A 16,774-nucleotide genomic window follows, 5' to 3' on the forward strand; every position below is an offset into this window, starting at 1 on the left:
GCTCCTCCATCCATGAGATTTTCCAGGCAAGAGTACTGGAGTGGGGTGCCATTGCCTTCTCCGACTCTTATCCTAGCCCCTATAAACCCTGTGGGCACTTGATCTGGCAGTGTCCTCACCTGGGCCTTTGGCTACTGAGGCTGATTAAAGTCATGGACCCTCAGAGTTGCCGGGGATCACCTGGTACAAGCCCCCACCTGGCTTCTATTCACACTCAACCAGCATTTATCCACTACTGATCCTGGGCTAAGCCAAGAGTACTTTTGCATGTTAGTTCATATTTCAGAATCCTCATACTGCTCTTTTTCAGAAAAGCCTTATTTCCGCATTTTCACAAAAGTGGAGCCCGTGGTTCAGGGAGATGCAGCAGCTGACTCAAGACTGCGGAGACAGTAGGTGAGAGATGGACCAGGATGTGGTCTTCCAGCACTGACACCAGCCCCGTCTGTCCCAGCCTGAGAGGCGGCCTTCTGCAATGCTCTCCGTGGAAGCTTCATCCAGGCTTGGTCTGAGCTCCTCTGGTGTTCCCTGAGAAAGCCTCATTTCAGAGGTTGTCCAGGTGAGCTAAAATCTGCCTCCCTGTCACTTTCTCTCTCAAGCCCTCGAAGTCCTAAATCTAACATCAAGCAAAAAGGGAAATCCAGGAATCTGCCCTTGGCCATATCTGTTCTTCCGAGAAGGGGAAATGGCCCCAGATGGTCCCTGATTCTGTCCCAGGACTGGCTGGTGGTGGGGGGTAGTGTCTGCACCCTCCCAAGGAGACTGACCATCAGAACTCTGTCTCTGTGGGCCTTCTCAGGCTCTCTGACTGCTCCGCATGGCTTCGGGTGGGAGTTAGGAAAATCTGGAGGTTAAAGGTACAAACAGGTGAGCCTGCCAGGCAGGCCCCAGGTAAAAGGGATGGATGGGGACTCCAGCCCAGGCCCAGAGAACACCGAGGACGCACCACTGAGTGGGCTGTGACCTGTGGCTGGGGCAGAGCCCTTGGGCCCTAGAGGGTACATGCTCCCCACACCCCACACACCCCAGCTTGGCCCAGGGCCAGGTAGGGGAGGTGCTGATGCACCAGCAATAATGGCCCGGATGACAGCTTTCAGAGCTCGTTGAAGGAGGCAGGCAGGGCAAGCTTCATTTTGGTTTACAGATGTGGCAATGGAGGCCCAGAGAACTCAGATGGCTTTCCAAGGCCACACAGTCCCGAAGGCAGGACCCTGGGCTCCTTTTCGTCTGTCAACTCTAGGAGGATGGGTCTGGGCACAGCCACGAAGAAGCAGATGGGAGTAAGTAAGCTCGGGCAAAGGGATGGATGGGTGGGTGGGCTGGCGGATTCGGTTGATTGAATCGGTGAGCCCTCACTTTCTGAGAGCTGCGGGCCACCGTCTCTACCGCCTCCTGGCTCTGAATAGGAGAGCAGGTCTGAGCTTGCAGTTCCCACTAAGGGTGTGACTGAAACACTTATGGTTCCTATTTAAAGCCATACCTCATTCTTCATTTCAGCACCAACCAACAATTAAAGATGATTCAATCAATTTAAAGCAGGCCTCACAATTGGCCTGTCCCTGGCTATTTAAAACCCTCTCCGGGCCCCTGGGGACCTTCAGAACTGGGACTCTCTGTCCTGCCAAGAGCAAACTCTGCCTGTCTCCTTCTGGATCTGCACCCAGACCCAGATCTGGACGCATGCAGAGTCTAGGGCCTGTTCCAGCCACCGGGGCCCCTGCGGCCATGTGCCCCATATCCTTCTGTTGGGACTATCTCTGCCAGCCCAGGCCTGGACAGGCTGTCTGCCAGGGCTTAGGGGTGCTTCTGGGAGGGGTTGGAGATGCCAGGGGGAGGGAGCAGGGTAGCAAAGAAAGGCAGGAGCCCACTTAAGAGTCATAGAAGCCCCAAGGGTACACACTTTTGGTCATTTGTTGGTTTTATTTGGGCCCTGAGCAAATGTGCCCCCCGCCCCCCAGGGAGTGATGAGAATGTGGGAACCTGGATTTGAACCCAGACTTGGCAATTGACTACCCAGTCCTGTGACCTTGGCCAGGTCTCATGGGCTTTCTCAGCATCACCATCCTCATCAGTATAATGGGAATTTAAAAAATCTCTCCCAGGCCATCTCCCTGAGTGGCTAAGAGATCCCTGCCATCTGACCCTCTTGGCAAACATGATCTTGCATTAGGTCTGGTGCTACGAGGACAGCATGGTGATCCCAATACGTGGGCAGGAGAGTGACACTTGGTGTTCATAAGGCACTCTGGGGCTGCAGAAACACAACACATCACCTAGTGTAGATGATGACCCCTTTGGGCTAAGGACTCAGTCCAGACTGGTGTAGTCAAGGAGGTCTTCTGGGAGGAAGTGGGCTTGAGCCCAGTTTTGAAGCTTGGACAAGACTGGAAAAAGCCGAGCATGGCAGGGAAGCTGAACTAGGTAGAGCTGCTGAGAGCTGGTGGTGAACGTCCATGGCTGTTTCTCATTTAATCGTCATGATCACGCCCAATTTAAATAACTGGCCCCTGAGAGATTCAGGCAGCCAGATACGACTTGGAGTTTCTGATGCCAGTTGCCTGGTGTACTCTGCCCCACTTGCAGAGCAGAGAACATCCGAGATGGGAGAGGGGAAACCAGGGGAGTGGGAAGATGGGAAGATTTCCAGCAGGGTTCTTCCCTCTGGGATTCCTAATGCGTATCCTTCCCAAAGAAGGAAAAAGCACAAAAAGTGCTGAGATAATGTGAGAAGTGTGTGTGTCGGGGGGGCCGGGCAGGGGGGGATTGCTGTGTGAGGGGCTGGGGAGCATGGACTAGTGACAGCCAGCCATCCTTGTCACTGTGGGAGCCTAGGCTGCCCTGACAGGGGAGAGGGGTCTTTCAGGCCCCAAGTTCTGGTGTGTGGGAGGAAATGATAGCCTCTCCTCTGAAGCCCCAGGGATGAGGCTGAGGAGTGAGATCATGTCTGGGGAGGCAGGGGCAGGGACACAGGATGTGAGCGAGCACCCAGGGGAGCCAGCCGCCTCTCTCCCTGAAAGTTTTCCCCTCTCCCCATCCACCTCCCTCCCCCACCGCCATCCTAGCCTCCCTCTCTCCTCTAGGTTCCATAGGTCTGTGTGACCCTTCTAGGATTCTCAAGGGTCTCACAGACCCAACTAGACTGCAAGCCCCTCAATGGCATGTGCACAGCCTCACATGTGTTAAGAGCTCAGGACCCGGCACAGAGCAGCGGCTTGGGGGTGGGTGCAGGGAAGGCCTCCAGGCCTCACACTTATTAGCTGCATGATGTTAAGCCTGTCCCTTAACCTCCTTGATAGTCTCTTGTGCAATGAAGGTAAAAATAGGATCTATCTCATAAGGTCATAGTGAAAATTAAATGAGTTAATCAGAGTACATGCTTACCAAAAATACCTTCATCTGCTGCACCCCGGAGCAGCTAGCACAGGCTCAGTGTTTAGCAGTATACAACGTGACAATTAGCTGATTGCTGCAGCAAAGAGTCCTGGGAGCGGGTGCAAGTGAAAGCTCTGTGACATGGACCCGTGATTCCAAATGAAGGGCAGAGGTTGTCTGGGGAATTTCCCTCCTTTGAGGCCTCAGGAACGTGGCAGTCCCCAGGTTAATCTGCCCTGAGGGTCTCACACCCCCATACTGTGGGCAAATCAGGAGCCCCTACACTCTCCCTGGGGTCTTCCTGGGGAATGTTGGCGCCTGCCTCGCGGTTGGGGTGGGAGAGGAGACCGAGGGATGGAGCCGCCCTCCTCTGGCTGAACCTTAGCAGGCAAACATGGGGGTGCTGGGTTCCTGGGAGGGGGACAAGGAAAAGGGAAAGGACCCCAAGACCGTGAGGGTTAAGTAAGGTGGCACCTATCAGTCATTAGGCCATAGCTTCTGAAGTTTTCTGTAAAGGACTAATTTTGAAACTAATCAGTCACAGACCAGTGCTTTTGTAAGACACGACGAACTTGAAATACTAGAAAAAAAGATGATCACACATTTGAATACTGTGGCATTATCAAATGGCTCTAAAAATTTGTGTTTATTATGTTTCTAGACTTAAGAGCAACCAGTGACAAACTTTCCACCTCCTTGACTGGGTGGCAAAGGGGTTCTAAGAACACCTCAGAGGGCATGGCAATACCCCTCCAGTATTCTTGCCTGGAGAATCCCATTGACAGAGGAGTCTGGTGGGCTACAGTCCATGGAGTTGCAAAGAGTCGGACACGACTGAAGCGACTTAGCATGCATGCACAATCCATGTGTTTAGAAATCATTATCTATGGTTCTCATCTATGGTCCTATAGCCTCTGTTTTTGGGGACAGTCCTGATTATACATATTCTGTCTCCTGGAAATGTGTTCTAACTTTTTAAAATGTAGTGTCTGCCATACAATAGACGTGTTCCTGAAAGGATGAGTATGAATTCTATATTTATGCAAAGAAATGTGTGGAGAACTGGGTCCCAAGGCAGCAAGCCCTTCCCAGGGGTGAGTATAGAAAGAGTGTCTGTCTGTCTGTCTGGATATAGAGCAAAGGCTTCCTCTGGGAACTAGATGAACAGCAGCTACTATTTTTTGAGCACATAAACTATGCCAGACCCTGAGCACCAGTAATGTTTGCCCACTGATTCTACAAGGTAGAAAATGTTTTGTCCAATTTAACAGGCGACATCTCGACTCTGTGAGTTCCTAGAAGGAGCTGTGTAGGTGCTACATGGCAGCCCAGAGGGTTTCAAAACAGCCCCTCCCAAATGCTGATCCTGAAAGGGGTTCTTAAAAACGCACCTTCTTCAGCTCCACACCCTAGATTCTGATGCTCAAAGCCTGGGTGGTAACGAAGTGATTCTGATGATGGGCCAGTTCTGGCATTACTATACTCACTGATCCTCAGATCTGGAGGCAACCCAAGAGAGCCCATCTGATACAGAACTCAAAAGTGAAGTCTTTTGGGGCCAAGATGGTGGAGTAGAAAGACACTGCACTTACATCCTCTCACAAGCACACCAAAATCTCAACTAAGCTGCAAAACAGTCATCAGTGGAAAAGACTGGTACCTATCAGAAAAGATCTACAGCTAAAGACATAAGGAAGGAACTGCAATGAGATGGGCAGAAGGGGTGGACTTGAAATATAATCAAATCCCATACGTGCCCCTCACCCCAGATGGGTGACTCACGAACTAGACAATAATTATATTGCAGAGATTCTGAGACAGGAGGGGAAGGGGCAGGACACGAGGGCTAGGTAAATGAAGAGGGGGCGTGGCTGTTTGGAAGATAATCAAGACTGACTGGAACCAGCTGAAACCAAGCTGGCTTCGAGAATAGTTCAGTCATCGACCTTTAGCCCATCATACCTTTATGGTGATATTAAAAGTCACTCCCCCTAACGCCATGATGGTTCTGAAATGGACCATAAAAGGCCAAAGAGTGGGCAGTGGCCCATTTCCTACAGAATCCCCATAATTCAGACCCCTGTCTCGTCATGACATCCTAACCCAAAATGGGAGTGATTATAAGCACTAAAAAGGAGTCTCTGTTAGGACACATGTTAGCTAACTGTGGCAGATTCAGACAGGATGGCTTAACAAAAAATAAATTAATCTTATTTTGAATACTACATGGCCCCAAATAGGGGATCAAGAGATCTGGCCAGAAAATGGATTACTGAATTACAATGACATCTTGCAGCTGGATGTGTTTTCTAAAAAGGAAGGAGAATAAGGGGAGTCCTGTATACTCAAATGTTCATGACCCTGCCTCAAGATCCAGATCTAAAAGACTCCTGATGGGTATGCCTGGCTCATACCCCTCCAAAGTGACTTCTTCCCCAACAGGAGCCCACTGTTTTCCATGGTCCTTTATAGGTCCACCTCCTCCATGTCCACAACTAGGAACTCCTGAAAGTGAAGTCGCTCAGTCCTGTCCAACTCTTTGAGACCCCATGAAGTGTAGCCTACCAGGATCCTCCATCCATGGGATTTTCCAGGCAAGAGTACTGGAGTGGGGTGCCATGCCTTCTCCAGGGGATCTTTCCAACCCAGGGATCAAACCCAGGTTTCCCGCATTGTAGGCAGACGCTTTACCGTCTGAGCCACCAGGGAAGTAGTGGCTCCTATGGAAGCCACTGGAACTTCTATGCCCCCCTAATTCTGAGGAAGGACAGTCTTTTGGATCATCTACCCCTAGTGCCCCATCTGATCTGCTGGAAATCCCACTGCCTTATCCCTCCAGTCTTGTCCTGTATCCTCCAGTACCAGTGCTAATACTACACGAAGCCAGGCTGCCTACCAGCCTCCTTCTACCAAATTCTGTCCCTTAGGGAAAGTGCCCACGGGTGATGGAGGAACAATGAGTCCACATCCCTTTTCCTATGGTTGACCTAACTACTTGCGAAGAGAAATTTGGACATCTTTCTGAGGACCCCAGTCGGTTCGCGGAAGAATTCACCAAGCTGACAGTGTCTTGAGAACTTACCTGGGGGACTGACAGATCCTCCTTTCTACTTGCTTCACCTTTGAAGAGAAAAGCTGGATCCTTGCTACAGCCTGGGCACATGCCGGTCAACTGGCAGCCCCAAATCAAGGACATACAATCTACCTTGCAAGAGAGAATGCAGCCCTTGACCAAGACCTCCACTGGGGCTACCAGCAAAGAGGTAGAGGGCTTGCACCAAGAAGCACATGGCGACTCGCCTCATAGAAGGGATGAAAAGATGTGTTGTTAAGCCTGTTAATTATGATGAAATCAGAGAAGTAACATGGAAAAGATGAGTATCTGGCCCTCTTACAGGGCCAGCCTTTAGAAAGTATACCAGTATTAATCCTGAAACCCACAAAGGGTAAGTCCTAGTTAACACTCATTTTATCAATTTGCCCCAGACATTAGCAGAAAATTACAGAAAGCAGCTAGGGGACCCCAGACCTCCATGAATCCGCTCATGGACTTAGCCTGTGGAGCATTTAACAATAGAGAGAGGGTTGAGGAAGTGAAGAAGACTCAGGGAAAACCACAAAGGGCACAGTTATTGGTGGCAGCCCTAGCCCCTGCACCACCAGGGGTATACCCAACCCCTTGTAAAAGCCAACAGCAGGGGCAGGATCTGAAAAATCTGCATCAGAGCCACTCTCCCACCGAGAAGGAACCTGTTCTAAACACAGCCAGGAAGGCCACTGGAAGCTCGAATGCCCTCTGTATGGGAAATGTCCACCCAAATCCTGCCTGGTATGTAAACTAGAGGACTCCTAAAAGCAAGAGGGCCCCCAGTCCAGATGAGGCTTGGGGCTTCCCAAGCCGATGATGACCAAGAGGATTGAAGAGTTAGGGGGCCCAGGACCCCCTTGGCTCCCAAAGGACACCAGGTCACTTTCCTGAAGGAGCCTCAGGTAACCCTTGATGTGGGAGGTAGAAAAGCTACTACTTTTTTTTTTTTTCCCCACTAGATATGGGGCCCACCTACTCTGTGCTGACTGATCTCCCTGGACCCTTGTCCTCCCCATTCTGAAAGTAACGGGGATGGATGGATGGCCCAAAACCAAGCAATTCACCCCCGACCCCCAGCTGCTTGCTAGGAAGTTTTACCTTTGCACACAGTTACTACTCCTGCCTGAGTGTCCCACCCCCTTGCTGAGAAGGGATTTGCTCACTAAATTCCAGACAGTAGTTCAATTCAGAGACCCCCTCAGAGAAGGCACCCACCAGGGAAACAATTGCTTGTGGCCATGGGAGCGTGCCTCAGTCACAAATCAGAGGAGATCTCCTCTCCACCCTACATTTCTCAAGTAAACCCCTCTGGACCAGGTTCCCAGCAAACCCAGCAATCTGCCCTTAGCTCAGATTTCATTAAAACCAATGCTGATCACTGGTGGATAACCAGTACCCCTTGAGCCCAAGGGCCAATGAGGTCTCCAGCCTTTAATAAACCAAGTTTTAAAAACACAGGCTGTTATGACCCTGCCAATCTCTGTGTAATACCCTGTTCTGCCCATAAAAAAGCAAAGTGGAAAACACGGGTTTGTTTGTTCAAGACCTGAGGGCAGTTAATGAGGCAGTGGTCCTAGTTCACTCTGTAGTCCCTAATTCACATGCCATACTGACCCCGGTTCCATAAAATGCAAACCGGTTTACAGTGCTCGACCTAAAGGATGCCTCTTTTGCACTCCCCTGCAGCCAGACTCCCAGTATCTCTTTTTGAGTGGACAGATGCAGACCCTCATAACACTTCATCTGCCCCAGGGTTTCAGGGTTTCCCTCCTGTTTGGAAATATATTAGCAAACAAATTAAGAGAATTACAACTGGTAAATGGGCTTCTCCTACAGTATGTGAATGACCTCCTAATTTCTAATCTTACTAAGGAAGACAGATAAAAGCATCATTCAGATCCTTAGCTTCCTAGGGGAATGAAAATATTGAGCCTCTCCTCACAAAGCTCAGATTCCTCCCAAGTTAAGTACCCAGGATATGTGCTCAACTCTGGGCTTCCTTGGTGGCTCAGACAGTAAAGAATCTGCCTGCAATACAGGAGACCCAGGATCAATCCCTGTATCAGGAAAATTCCCTGGAGAAGGAAATGGCTACCCACTCAAGTATTCTTGCCTGCAGAATCCCATGGACAGAGGAGCCTGGTGGGCTACAGTCCATAGGATTGCAAAAAGTCAGACACATCTGAGCAACTAACACTTTCACTTTTCACTGGGAAAAGGAGACTGTAACCAAGGACCAAAAGGAAGCCATTATAACCACTCAACTCTCCCCAACTCCTGGACCCAGACAAAGAGGCAACTGAAGGCCTTTGTGTGGATGGCAGGATTTTGTAGGATCTGGATACCTGGATTCGGGCTTATAGCAAAGCCTCTCTATGAGGCTCTAAAAGAAGGTGACCACAAACCCCTCAACTGGGATGAAAACTGGCAACAGGCATTCCTAGCCCCTGTGTTGGATTTCCCAAACTTACTCTATGAGAGACAAGAGTAGCCCTGGTGTCCTCACCCAAAAACTGGGGGACCTCCCTAGACCAGTAGCTTATTTCTCAAAAAAAAACTTGATCAGATGGCCACTGGATGGCTAGGGTGTCTTAGAGCGGTGACTGCCGCTGCTCTGCTAGTAGAAGCAGCCAGTAAGTAAGTTCTCCCTGGAACAATCACTGAAGTCCTAACCCCTCACCAGACACAAGGAGTCCTAGAAGCAAAAGGGCACCGGTGGTGACTGCTTAAATACCAAGTGAAGTCACTCAGTCGTGTCCAGCTCTTTGCAACTCTATGGACTGTGGCCCGCCAGGCTCTTTCACTCATGGGTTCTTTAAAGGTAAGAATACTGGAGTGGGTTGCCATTTCCTTCTCCAGGGGGTCCTCCCAACCCAGGGATTGAACTCAGATCTCCCGCATTGCAGGCAGACTCTCTACCGTCTGAGCCACCAGTGAATCCCCTACTCCTGTCTCTCATAGAGAGGGTAAAGGGTTTTTCCTAAGTTTGGGAAACCCAACACAGGGGCTAAATACCAAGTCCTCCTGCAAATCAAAACTACAATGAGGTTATCACCTCACATGAATCAGAATAACCATCATTGAAAAGTCTACAGTAATAAATGCTGGAGAGGGTGTGGAGAGAAGAGAACTCTTCTGCACTGTTGGGGGAAATGTAAGTTGGTGCAGTCACTATGAAAACAGTATGATGGTTCCTTTAAAACCTAAGCATAGTGTTGCCATATGATCCAGCAGTTCCACTCCTCGAATGCTCTATTTTGAAAACATACATGCATCCCAATGTTCATAGCAGCACTATTTACAATAGTTAAGACATGGAAGCAACCTAAATGTCGATTGACAGATGAATAGATAAAGAAGACGTGTGTGTGATGGAATAATACTTGGTCATACAAAAGGATGAAATAATGCCGTTTGCAACAACATGGATGGACCTAGAAATTGTCATACTAAGTAAGTCAGAGAAAGACAAACATCATACAATATGGTTTATATTTGGAATCTAAAATATGATACAAATAAACTTAGTTATAAAACGGAAACAGACTCACAATAGACTCACTCACAGTTACCAAAGGGGAAAGGCAGGGGGTGGGGGGTTGGGGTGGGAGGGGTGGGAATAAACTAGAAGTTTGGGATTAGCGGATACAAACTATGATATATAAAATAGAACAACAGGGTTCTACTGAATAGCACAAGGAACTATATTCAATATCTTATAATAAATCATAATGGAAAAGAAAATGAAAAAGAACATATATGTACAGCTAAATCACTTTGCTATATACCAGAAACTAGCACAACATTGTAAAACAACTTTGCTTCATAAATAAATATATAAACCAAGCCCTCTTAGTCCCACAGGCATCAAACACTTAAGGTTTGCCAAGTCCGGAACCCAGCAACTCTAATGCCAGAGCCCCACCCCAAGTCCTTGTTCACTCCTGCATGGAGACTATTGAACAAGTTTACTCACTAGGCCTGATCTCAACAGTGAGCCCCTGACCAGTCCCTATGCCGAATGGTTTACTGATGGAAGCAGTTTTTAGAAAGGCTGGCTATGTATGTCAGCCTGCAGACGATTTTTGAGCTCTACCCTCTTACATTTCTGCCCAAACGGCTGAGTCAATTACTTTGACCAGAGCACTCCAACTAGGAACAGGATTAAGAATCAATATAAATACTGATTTCAAGTATGGTTTCCTAGTGCTACACACCCATTGCTGCCATATGGAAAGAAAGGGGACTACCGACAGCCAAAGAATTTGTGTCTCTATTACCAGGCACAAATTCTAGAACTCCTAAAAGAGGTCTGCCTCCAGAGGAGGCTGCAGTCATTCATGGCAGGCGTCACCAAAGGGGCCACACCTCCTTTGAAGGAGAAATGCCCTGGCCAACAAGGCCTCTAAGGCTGCAGCCAAGAACACCCAGTCCTACAAACTGCAGCTCTCAGACCTGACAGTCCACCTTTCCCAGTGATGCCATCTTATACACCTGAAGAAACTGAGGAGGCTAAATATAGGGGACTGGAAAGAAACCCCTCAGGGTGGCCGACAAAAGATAACAAGCTTCTCATTCCTGGGGCCCCAGCAATGGAAAATAAGGACGTCCAAGAATTCTCCCACTTAGGGTGGGACTTCCTATTCGAACTGTGTTCCTAGGTAAGGGACTGTCCCAAACTGTTAAAAATGTCATGGGCTTGCAAGCTTTGTGCCAAAATCACCCAGAAAGCCACCCCATACCTCCACCCCTAACTCAGCCCACACAACATCAAGGAACCTATCCAAGGGAAGGCTGGTGAACAGACTTGACCCAAATGCCCTCAAATGGGAACAAGAATGGTACTCCCAAATGGGAACACCTGTTGGTATTCATAGACACCTTTATAGGATAGTTAGAAGCTTTCCCTGCTAGAACTGAAAAGGCAATAAAAATATCCAAATTTCTGTTTAAAGAGATAATTTTGAAATTCAGGTTACCAAAAAGTCTACAGAGTGATGACGGACATCCCTTCACTGCCAAGGTGACCCGACAAGCTGCCTGCGTTCTGGGTATTAACTACTGCCTCCACTCTTCCTGGAGGTGGCAAGGCTGAAACAGCAAGTCACGTACTAAAAAGAACACTCGCTAAACTATGTCAAAAGGCTTCAGAAACCTGGGTCTCCCTCCTCCCTGTAGTCCTTCTAAGGACTAGGATGGCCCCAAAGGAAATTCTGAAACTTAGCCTGTTGGACATGACCGATGGGAGGCCCTTTTTTGCTTCAGATCTCGTTTGATGAGGAAGCCCCCAAACTGGATGCCCATACTGTTCAGCTTAAGCCAAGCTCAAAGGGCCCTCCAAGAGTACAGAAACAAAGTGCTGCCCCCACCCCTACGAAAGAAAAAGGTCGAGGTCTCCAACCAGTCAGGGGACTTTGTCCTACTAAAAACTTGGAAGGAAGGGCCCCCTGAGGACCAGCTACAGCCACAGTGGAAGGGACCGTGTCAAGCATAACTAAGCAATCCAACTGCTGTCAAGCTATGAGAGTCACTAGTTGGGTACGTCTGTCTAGAATAAAATCTGTGTAAGTCCCAATAGCAACCAGAGGAGCCCTACTCCTGTGAGCCCGTGGAAGACAGATACCTATTCAAGAGAACCAGTAAGTGACTTCATGTGGCCAAGATGGCTTGGTCTAGTCAACCTGGCATTTCTGACAATCATGCTCTTATTCTGCCACTTTTCAGAATCCCCTTACCCTGATAAACATCTTCTTTGCTGGGTCTGAAAGAAAAAATATAGTAATACAATGTCAAAAGCCATAATACTCCTAGTAGAACTTCTGACAATGGTCTCAACCCAGGAGGAATGGGGAAAAAATGCTTTATTAAACATATCTAAAATAGTCACCAGGGAGAAAAACTAGTTAATTGTTGGATCTGCCATGAAAACCCTGGCTTACAATCGTCATGACAGATACAAATAGGTACCTACCACAAGAGCTTTACCACAGACTCACAGATTTCAAAAACAAATCAGTGGGTGCCAAAGGGGAAATGTCAGGAGCAGGGAGGGATAAATTAGGAACTTGATATTACCATATACTCATTACTATATATAAAACAGATAACAAACAAGGACCTACTATATAGCATGCTGCTGCTGCTGCTGCTAAGTTGCTTCAGTCATGTCCGACTCTGTGCGACCCCATAGATGGCAGCCCACCAGGCTCCCCCGTCCCTGGGATTCTCCAGGCAAGAACACTGGAGTGGGTTGCCATTTCCTTCTCCAGTGCATGAAAGTGGAAAGTCAAAGTGAAGTCGCTCAGTCGTGTCCGACTCTTTGCGACCCCATGGACTGCAGCCTACCAGGCTCCTCCGTCCACGGGATTTTCCAGGCAAGAGTACTGGAGTGGGGTGCCATTGCCTTCTCCAACTATATAGCATAGGGAACTCAATATTCTATAATAATTTAGATGGGTAAAGAATCAGAAAAAGAATGAGCTCTTTTCTCTTCTCCGCCATCCTATGTGCAGTTGAGTTCTCTTCTCACCATGTCTTCTCACAAGACTTTCAGGATCAAGCGATTCCTGGCCAAGAAACAAAAGCAGAATCGTCCCATTCCTCAGTGGATTCGAATGAAAACTGGCAATAAAATCAGGTACAACTCCAAGAGAAGACATTGGAGAAGAACCAAGCTGGGTCTATAAGAAGCAAGCTGGGTCTATAAGAAGTGGTCTTAACATGTGTGGCACACATGTTAAGACCACTTTTTTAAGCAGCCAAATCACAATGAGAACATCACTACTGTAATGCTTGGCTCCTGATGCTATTTCCTCACTATCAGTCTGAGGCTCAGTAATAAATATGAAACGTTGGAACTGTTATTGTATTATATGGTTTGTGATGACGTACTGAATAAATACTCCCGTCAGTTAGGACATGGGCCTGTCCAATGATAGAAATGTTCTCTAGCTACCAAGTACTTAGAAGTACAGCTAGTAAATTAGGAACTGGCTTTTTAAAATTTTATTGTCTTATTGTTCCCTATAACTAGCAGCTCTTACTCCTACTGTTATAGGAAGTACACGTATGTGTCATCCTTGTACCTGAAGGCAGCACCTTTTTAAAATAAACCGTGGGGGGAGGGATGCTTGCCACAAGACATGTAGGATCTTAGTTCCCGAACCAGGGATTGAACCCACTTGGCTGCCAGGAAAGTCCCATAAAAAGCATGTTTATATGCTATTCTATGATGTGAACCAGGGTTTGGCAAACTGGTCTCCCGCCTGCTTTTGTATGGTCTGTGAACTAAAGTTATGCATTTTTAAATGGTTGAAAAAATCAAATGTTTTTGACATTTAATAAATTCAAGTTTACCTACCAGGAAAAAAAAAAGAAAAAGAATGAATATATGTATACATAGGACTGAATCACTTTGCTGTACACTGAAACTAATATAACATTGTACTACTCCAAAAAAAATTTTTATAGACGAGCTTTACCAGTTCAAACACATGGAAACAACCCTCCCCCCTCACACACACACATATACCAATATGAGCTCAATGGGCGATACTTCCATCAGGCCTGATACCTTGCCACATTTAACTCTTTTTTAAAAATATGACATAACTTTTCCATTAATCACGGCTACTTTTGTCATCCAGAAAACCAGTCATGCTTCTGATGCCACTACACTTACGGCTCTCTAGGCTGTGGTGAGCCTCTTTGGAACAATCCCTGGCTGCCGGATGGTAAGATGACCACAATGTTTTGGAACCCAGACCCAAGCTGCATCCTCATGAATGCCTCCATTCTGTGTGCTCACAGTGAGGCCCAGGCCCAGGGTGCCCACAGGACAGGGATGGATTGGACTAAAAATTGTTGGACTTTATGGAAGGGGTGGGTAAAGCCCTTTTGTACCCACCATCTCATCCAAGCCAAAGGATGCGGAATACTCCCAGACTTAACTCTTTTCAATATACTATTGGGCCCTTGTCCCCTCATTGAGTTCATGACCTGTCCCTTCTGATCTGGATGGCTGCTTGCTTATTAAAGTCTTCTGTTCCCAGATCTCTTATTGCACCTTCAGGATATGCCTGCATATGTGGCACTCCCCAGAATGAGGGCCCAAACAAGGGCATCCCAGAGGAAATTTGGCCCCTGTGTAATTGCTCATCCTTTTATTAATAATGTATGGCACAAGAGAGCCCGTACACTAGGACAGTTGGTCCCATTCACAGTCACAGTACATAGTAATACTCAATACCAGCCCAGGAGGGTCACTGGATCAATACTGGCAGGAACAGGACTGGCAGAGCGGATTGGCAGCTCCATGGAGAGGCTTTACCTATTGTGAGGTAACCCTAGGAAATCTAACCAACACTTTAGAGAGCCTAGCCTGACCACTGGAAATGCCCTAAATAGACTTTTGCCCTCTTTAAACTCACTGGCAAATGTGGTTATGGACAATAGATTGGCCTTGGATTACTTGCTGGCTGACCAGGGTGATGTGTGTGCAGTCATAAACAAAACCTCCTGTACACATGTCAATAATTCAGCCCAGATGGAGATGGACAGCAAAAAGATTTATGAACAAACATCATAGTTACACCCTACAACCAGGGGTCAGACCCTAATGCCATCAGGTCCACATTACGAGTGCCCTCCCTAGCTTTATGTGGTTCCTGCCCCTCCTGGGCCCAGTCATGGTCGTTCCTACTCCTCCTCTTCCCCCTGCCTCTTTAACCTCTGGGTGAAGTTGATGTCTTCCAGGTTACAACAGTTTCATGTCAAAATGATGGTGCTGCAAGGATTCCAGCCCATACCACTCTCCAACTCGAAACAAGGAGCTGTCCTGCCCCTGGGACTCCCTAGGCTAGGCATCCAGAGGGTTTTACTCCCGGACAGGCAGAGTCAACCGCCCTGCTCAGCCCTGAAGTGGGTACAGACAACGGCCCGTTGCCTTTCTGCTTCCCATAAGAATATGGGAATAAAATCTCTGCAGGGAGAATGAGACAGGAGGGAAAGCAGCAGGACACAGGTGCTAGATAAATGAAGAGGAGGTCCAGTGTTGGGATCCAATAAAGACTGGCTGGAACCAGCTGAAACCAAGGTGGCTTCTAGAACAGTTGGGTCATTGACTTTTAGCTCATCATACCTTTATTGTAATACTACAATCACTCCCCTTTATGCCACAACAGTTCCAAGAGGAACCATAAAAGGTCAAAAAGTGGGCAGTGGCCCAAATCCTGGGAAATCTCCACCTTTCCCTGAAATAACAAGAATATTCCTCCCACTCTTTTGGCATATGAAGTTACACAGTCCATAAAAAACAAGGACCCCGTGCTCTGGGGCCACTCTCACTTTCTGAGCCAGTCCAAATTCTGCCTATGCATCCTTCTAAGTAAACTTGCTTTTGCTTGTCTCTGGCTCTCTCTTGACTTCTTTCATGCACGAAGCCAAGGACCCTCACTTGGTCATCTCTCCTAAGGACTCCTGCAAGTCCCAGGACAGGACATTCCCCACTTCTGCAAGGGCTCCCCACAGGAATGACAGTTCTGAGCCCATGGGGCTCCCCAGCACGGGGAAGACGAGCCCCCAGGGCATTAGGCTTTGAAGGCCAGCAGAGCTTGATTTCAGGAGCCCAGGGGCCTGGGGGAAATGCACACCAAATGCCTCACGTCCCAGGATAAAAGCAGTCATTTGATAGGTGCTTGGGCCAGACCTACCTGCTGGTCTTGGAGAGTCTCCTGGAGAGGTGGCTAGGGCAGCAGTGCATCCCGGGAAGCTTCTACCGCGGGAAGCCAAGGCAGGCAGGCGCCATTGCGGAGGCTCCTCCCTCTCCTCGTTAATGCCCAGACCTGCCCCGCCCAGCCGCCTGCAGGGGCCAGTGATGGGGCCTCAGGCCAAACAACTAACTGGTGGGCACACAGCCCCACCCATCAGCAACAGGCTGCCTAAAGACTTATACTAAGTGAAGTAATTCAGTCAGAGACAGACAAATATCATATGATATCACTTATCTGTAGAACCTAAAAATGATACAAATGAATTTATTTACAATACACACTCATAGACGTAGAAAACATACTTACCAAAGGGTTTGAGGAAGAGGGATAAATTAGGAGTTTGGGAAAGAGTCTGAAAAAGGATGGATAGAAGTGTATGTATGACTGAATCATTTTGCTGTATACCTGAAACTAACACAATATGGTAAATCAAATATGGGTGCGTGCTCTGTCGTGTTTGTGACCCTATGGACTATAGCCCACCAGGCTCCTCTGTCCATGGAATTCTCCAGGCAAGGATACTGGAGTGGATTGCCATTTCCTC

At 48.0% G+C, this 16,774-nt stretch overlaps 1 protein-coding gene and 1 long non-coding RNA gene across 2 annotated transcripts in view; one reads left to right on the forward strand and one right to left on the reverse strand.

Moving 5' to 3' along the window:
- Positions 1–16,300, reverse strand: part of LOC123328463 — a 64,577-nt gene extending 48,277 nt beyond the window's left edge. Inside the window, exon 1 of the long non-coding RNA XR_006543295.2 lies at positions 16,171–16,300. This is a non-coding gene — a long non-coding RNA (uncharacterized LOC123328463). The remainder of the gene's footprint in view (positions 1–16,170) is intronic.
- Positions 1,230–13,819, forward strand: LOC102408518 (60S ribosomal protein L39). Its single transcript, XM_044925885.2, has 2 exons — positions 1,230–1,280; positions 12,973–13,819. Exons 1-2 carry the CDS (start codon positions 1,245–1,247, stop codon positions 13,144–13,146), a joined length of 210 nt encoding a protein of 69 aa, XP_044781820.1. The 5' UTR covers positions 1,230–1,244; the 3' UTR covers positions 13,147–13,819.
- Positions 16,301–16,774: the final 474 nt, after the last annotated feature.

This window comes from Bubalus bubalis, chromosome 12 (assembly GCF_019923935.1).
Source record: "Bubalus bubalis isolate 160015118507 breed Murrah chromosome 12, NDDB_SH_1, whole genome shotgun sequence".
NCBI classification, from domain to species: Eukaryota; Metazoa; Chordata; class Mammalia; order Artiodactyla; family Bovidae; genus Bubalus; species Bubalus bubalis.

What these genes read in the sequence shown, in the direction of transcription:
- LOC102408518 (XM_044925885.2), top strand. Translation starts at nt 1,245, where the DNA reads ATGGGTCTGGGCACAGCCACGAAGAAGCAGATGGGA. An exon ending in CCACGAAGAAGCAGATGGGA is followed by an intron (nt 1,281 to 12,972) that starts GTAAGTAAGCTC and finishes TCCTATGTGCAG; the next exon opens with TTGAGTTCTCTTCTCACCAT.